The 6274-nt window shown below is 39.6% G+C and overlaps 1 protein-coding gene across 1 annotated transcript; it reads right to left on the bottom strand.

Annotated features, from left to right (window-relative positions):
* Positions 1–474: 474 nt before the first annotated feature.
* LOC146648297 (uncharacterized) lies at positions 475–2792 on the bottom strand. The gene is made up of 3 exons (XM_085389446.1): positions 1993–2792; positions 1711–1879; positions 475–1199 (listed from the first exon to the last, which is right to left on the bottom strand). Exons 1-3 carry the CDS (start codon positions 2681–2683, stop codon positions 1100–1102), a joined length of 960 nt encoding a protein of 319 aa, XP_085245572.1. The 5' UTR covers positions 2684–2792; the 3' UTR covers positions 475–1099.
* Positions 2793–6274: the final 3482 nt, after the last annotated feature.

Here is a 6274-nt window from a genome sequence, read left to right as displayed (position 1 = left end):
TATCGAACCGAACCGAACCGTGAATTTTGTGTATCGTTGCACCCCTAATATATACACTGTAAAAAAAAACGTGCTGTTTTTACAGGAAAACCCTGGCAGCTGGGGTTACCAGGGACTTCCTGTAAAAACGCTTTACAGATGCAACTTGTAAATTGATTTACAGTGAATGAATCTCAGATTAAAACTGTTAAATCTACAGGAAAAAGAAGTTAATTCCACACATAGATGTGATATATAAATACACTATTTCCTGTATCTTTTACAAGTAATAAATGCTTTTTGTGGATCCATAAACTGCAAAATTAACAGGAAAATATCGTACAAAGAACTAATTTAAAATGGTAGAACTACGGTGAAACTGTGCATATTAAATGGAGCTGCTCTGTAAATTATACATAAAATCTATGCTGAATATTATGTTTTAATGTAAAATTTTAACCATAACCCAGCAAATTTCTTACTGCTACGCCTACACCCAAACATGCAAAAATACACATGAGAAAACACAAGAGAGGAAAATATCACTTTTGGGAAATTTATTTTGCAGCCACATTAGCAAAATGACAGCAAATGGATCCATTTTTCCAACTAACACAATATGCAAGGCACACAGCAACTACACAATTCAATCAAAATATAGGCTATAAAAGCTGTGGAACATTCCTGCAAAGCAAGAACCATGTTCATGAAACAAGCATTTGTTAGACCCTCCACCAGAAAAAGTTAAATAACCTGTTAAGACTTTAAAACAAAAAACACATATTGTGCCAAAAATGATCATAATCACCGTGCAACGCAACACGCACCCTGCTGTCACCACAACCATGGCCCTGGTCAGAAAACATCAGCAAAACCACGTGGTGAAACAAACCTACACATGTGGTCTAGAAACACTGCAGTAGCAGCATGTTGTTTTTTTTCTTTTCTTATGTAAATAAAGAACATTCCTACAAAGAAAGAACATCTTCATGAATTGGCTTCATGCATTCGACCAGTAAAAGGTTCCAGTACACATTGTGGAACAAAATTAACAAAGTAAAACTAACAGTCCACAGAGAGTCAAGATTTAGGCTTAGCGCCACTCGTGGTCGGCGAGATCCTAAATCAGGGTGAGGACTCGAGGGTTCACACTGAGACGACGCTTTGAGTTTTTGTTCTCTACTTTGGTTCCTTTTTCTGGGTTTATGGAGAAGAAACACCTGTAGAATAACAATCATATAAAAGTTTATTAAGCATTTTTATAATTGATCAGTTAAAATACACATACAAAGTAAGTAAAAATTAAGTATATACATATATATACAGTCATGGCCATGACCACGTTCAAGACAAAGTATAACCAAAATGCTGTGGGGAAGTGAACAATGCATGGTCAAAAGTATTGGCACCCTTCACGAGTGTCTTCTGCAGTGATATGTCACACTTTAGCATTGTTAAAATCCAAAGCAAAGGTTATAGGTAGTCAGACGTCAGTTGACGCTTGGTCTAGCCCTGAGTCTCGGCCAGGCTTGTACCCAGATTCAGACTGTTAATGTATTTAAAAAAACCAAACAAACAAAAAAAACAACAACAAAAAACAGAAAAAACAACTGAAACCGGCTCCAAAGCCGACCGAGACTCAGAGCCAGACCTGGACTCGAACCACATCAAAGCCAGACTCCAGATCCCAGAGTCTCAGTTATGAGAAATAACAAAGCCATATTTGTTCACCTCTGAAGAAACTCTAAAGTGGAAGCCAGCTCAGATGGATAATGGATGTTGAAATTGTAGTAGCTCCCGAACATGAGGCACAGTGCAGAAATGAAGGAGGATATGTTTGTGCTGACGAGGTGCCGATCAACACTCAGCATGTATCTTCTTGAGGAATAGCAGGACTGTCCTGTGAAGAAATTATTTAACAGGTTATATCAATAAACACGGCAGTCACATGACATTCTATAAAAAATGCACTTAAAAAAAAAAGAGAGAGAGAGAGCTATGAAACAGACTTACCACACATGATAATAGTGGGTGTCAGAGGCACTTGCTCCAGTTGTACCTCATCTGCCAGACATGTATCTTCAACACAGAGAAGCATGGACTCCTCCTTCTCTTCAAAGTAGCTGAGTAGCTGTTTAAGGTAAAAGAGACACATGTTTCTGAGATAAGAATGACTATCCTTCTCTGGCATATCACTGGCTGAACTAGCAGATGCCATGGTTTCATGTGTGTTTTCTGAATATTCTGTACTGTCATTTGGGGGCTGAGGACGAGATTCCTTGTACATGTCATCAATACCATCTGGGGAACAAGCTTTATGCTTCCTACACATGTGAGAAGTAAATGATGACTTTTTTGTAAACATATGCTTACAACCACTTACTGGACATGACACAGACCTGCCCCCTGCAATATGATCATTTAAGTGAGACACTAGCTCTTTCACTGTTTGAAAATGGCGGGCACATAATGAAACTGCACATTTTAAATCTGCAACAAGAGCTTTAGGAGTAGCTTGAAGTGCAGGTGCATTGTGCACACGATAAAAATGCCCCTTGAAAGCAGAGTACGTGGTGAATGTTTGGCTGCAATTGGCGCCAACACATTTAAAAATACAACAAGGCTCATTCTTATGCACTCTGCAATGTAGTACATAGCCTCTTAATGTGACCAATACCTTTTTACAAAAGACGCAGATGATCATTTTTAGTATTTCTAAAGTTTGCCTGTGCTTTTCAGCTGAACTAGCATGCTAGCGCTAGGTTATGAGCCTTGGTCTAAATATCAACTGGTGCTTTTATCTCGAAAAAACGTCGCCAAGATATTGAACTTACCGTGCAGACTTTCTGACGAACAAACACAGATCCTCAAAAAACACTTGAAATCGTATGTTTGTAATTTGTCCTAACAACGTAGTTGCTGAAAGTTCGATGTTTTCTTCTCCCGTCTTCTCTCTCGTGCTGGCTCGTTAGCTATAGTCGTGAACTAGGCGCTCTTCTCCTCCCGCCCTCACGTCATTATCCAATCAGAGACGAGCTTCAGATGCACATTCAAAATTAGGCGCGCTCAGTGCAACTGTGAGTGGCCTGAAGTAGCTTACAGCTCTGTGGAGATGAGGCACCATAGAGATCCTATGGGAGGCACTGTAAGTTTGTTTAGCCTTTAATAATGAGACATTGCTGACCTAACCCAAAAAAGTATTCTAGTCTAAGTATCACATTGCAATTAAAAGAAACATAAAGAATACAAGCATTATGACAGAAGCATTACTTAGTCGTTAAATAATAATTTCTTATTGGTTACCCTACAATAGGCTGCAAATGATTTAAGAAAAAAACATGATGTAAACAATTTTAATTGTATATTTTTATATAGCCTATAAATGGAGAGGCAACCTCTCAGGTTCACAATGACATCTTCTGTGAAAACATTTTTATTAGTCCAATCCATGACTTTGCATCATTTCATGAATCATGTTAAAAGTAGGCCCAGTACATCCATGCAGTTGTAAAGTGACTTACATATACGTCATGTGTTTTTAAGAAAAACTGACTAAAACTGTGATTTTTACAGTATTTGCATGTCAAATTAACATGATTGTTTGGTTATGAGTATTACGGTGTTTCACTGTTTTTATTCACAGTATTTGTAGTTTTAACCAATAAATTTGATTATAATCACACATTCATGTTGTAAATATAACAGGAACATTCTGTTTAAAGGTTTACAATAATTCACTGTGATCGAAACAGGAAAGTTGTGTTTTGGGGTTTACTATACATTTCTGTAGGGGTTTTACATGGTTTTTATGTCAATTTCACTGCCCTTTTTTACAGTGTAGGTATAGATATAGATATAGATATATATAGATATATATAGATTGATATATTTTTGAAGTTTACATTTCATTACACAACAGGAAGTGCAATTAAATCACTTATTAAAGGAATTATTCTAGTAATGTTATCCTGTTATATGAGGCGATATGAAGTCTAAGAGTATGTTACACTTATTAATCTACTTTGACATTTAGCAAAGCATCAACAAAAAACATGAACTACTGATAAGTATCAGTGGAATCCTAAAACAGCTTATACTGTAGATGGTAAAGTCTGATAACTTGCCATTGTTTAATGCAAAATAGATGATCTCATGTAATTTACTTCTTAAATAGAACAGAAGAGAATGTTAATCACAATACAGACAGCTTCAGTGGTTAAACAAGTTTTTTTTTTCTGCAACGGGTACATCGTAATAGATGAGGTGTGTAAAAAATGATAGTGTAAAAGCGAGCGTGGCTCCTGCTGTATTCTTCAGTGGTCTGAAGGTGTATGATTCATGCACCATTGTGCTTTTTGTGTCTGTGTGGGCTAATGTTTGTGTGAGCAAACTGATACCGGTGTAAAAATGCCCCAGCGGTATACTTTCGATGTGTATAAAAGAAAAGTGCTGGGGGTTTGCGAGGAGAGAGGGGGAAATGTGAGAGAGAAAGTGTGCGCGTGTGTGAAAGAGAACAGGGGTTATTTAATGATCAGAGCAGTGTAATTACCTCCCAGTGTGTTTCAGCCTTTTAGATGGATGATTATTCAAGGGGAGAAATCTCATTTGCATCTTGTACAGTAATATGTAAAAGTGTTCATTCTACACTAAATTAAATTGCCACATTGATTTTTTCCCCTCCCCTTACTTAAAGCACTTTTTTGTCCTTTTTCAGCAGAATTATGGTTTTTAATGTAAATTTATCTGTGAGCCAAAAAAAAACAAAACAAGAGAAGACTTACTACATCCATCAGTTTGTATCTCATCGTGTCTCGGGGGTTCAACTCGCAGATCATTAACAAGGTTTTATACTCTGTACTTTATGATAAGGAGCTGGGAAAAGAGACACCATGCAGGGAACCTGTGTCACGGCCTCGCTAAAACTAGGCAGGGAGTACCAGTGAGAATGAACAGTTTCTTGCCATAATTATCCAAACATCTGCAGTACTTAAAACTGCATGTCCTCCCCTTTTCACTCTCTGTAGTGTTAGATTTCACACCAGCCACCCACACATACATACACGTAGACTTACACACACCTACACCTGCTCTTACACACACACACACACACACACACACACACACACACACACACACACACACACACACACACACCTCCCCTTGGCAAGTGCACGGTTGGCTATCAGTCTCTTCAAAGTATGAAATCAAGGACCCTACTTTCATTCACAGCACCTCCAATTACAGTGGGAATGAAATAGCGCAGAGTGAGTGTAATGACAGCAATCTAAGCCGTGTGTGGGGAGTGGAGCAGCACATCTTACTGAGCTCATGTCACATTTGTTGCTGTGCCACCTGGGGACAAACGGAGAGCCAGAGGAAAAAGAAGGCTTCAGGGGGTAATATAACATTAGGCTTTATTGGATTGTCAGGATAAGAATGCGTAAATAAAGGTGGAGAACAGAGAGAGGTGTGGTGAGATTAAGAAAAAAATAGAACCCCAGGATGATTGACAGCGAGCCATCTGTTGATCTTCATGCTTATTTGTGTTGCTCTGAGCCTTTCCCCTCCCAGCTAGTCCCCTGCGTGGCTGACTGGGGGTCAGCTGTGACTGATACTCTGCGCTCCTGTTTTCGGCTGACAGATGGGCGCAGGGACCGACTCTGGTGCAGCCTGAAAAAGGATTCTCCATGCCTCTGTGTGCTGCCACAGCCATTTTACGCAGCTGTCAGTCACAGACAGCATGGTTGACTTTATCAGTTGTACTGCGCTTAACGGTGGAGGTCTGCTCAGAACTGCTGCTGGGTAGGAGTCAAATGGAAAAGACGGTGAGGCTGGGAGGCGACGGAGAAGATGTAGGCACAAAGCAAATGGGTAGAAGTGGGGGGGAAAAGAAAAAGGGTGAAGGCAGGTATGAAATGGAAAATGAAGGAGAGCTATGGCATGTTAGATATGAGTGCAGAGTAATTAAAATGACATCAGACGGCGGGGCCACTAACACTGTCTCCTTCTGTAGACGCACACTTAATGAAGATGGCTTCCAAGGCCTTTGGCTCCGCACCAAGAGCAGAGGGGCTAAAGATGAAGTACAACAAGAGAATCAATTCACTCCTCCCTCCTTTCTGCTTCCACTCAGGGAGAGATTTACAAGCCAAGTTATGACAGTATACAATAACGGCAGCCATATTTTACTCCTGCTGTCTGACAACAGCATCCGTGGCCAATCAAAACTACCACAAAACCAAAGTTGTTATCACTGATGGGTGTATGCGTGCGTGCGTGTGTGTGAGCACGCATG

The sequence above is a fragment of the Rhamphochromis longiceps genome, linkage group LG18 (genome assembly GCF_057381845.1).
Source record: "Rhamphochromis longiceps isolate RC_006_pf linkage group LG18, R_longiceps_female_GT1.1, whole genome shotgun sequence".
NCBI classification, from domain to species: Eukaryota; Metazoa; Chordata; class Actinopteri; order Cichliformes; family Cichlidae; genus Rhamphochromis; species Rhamphochromis longiceps.
This window is presented reverse-complemented; position numbering and strand designations above follow the sequence as displayed.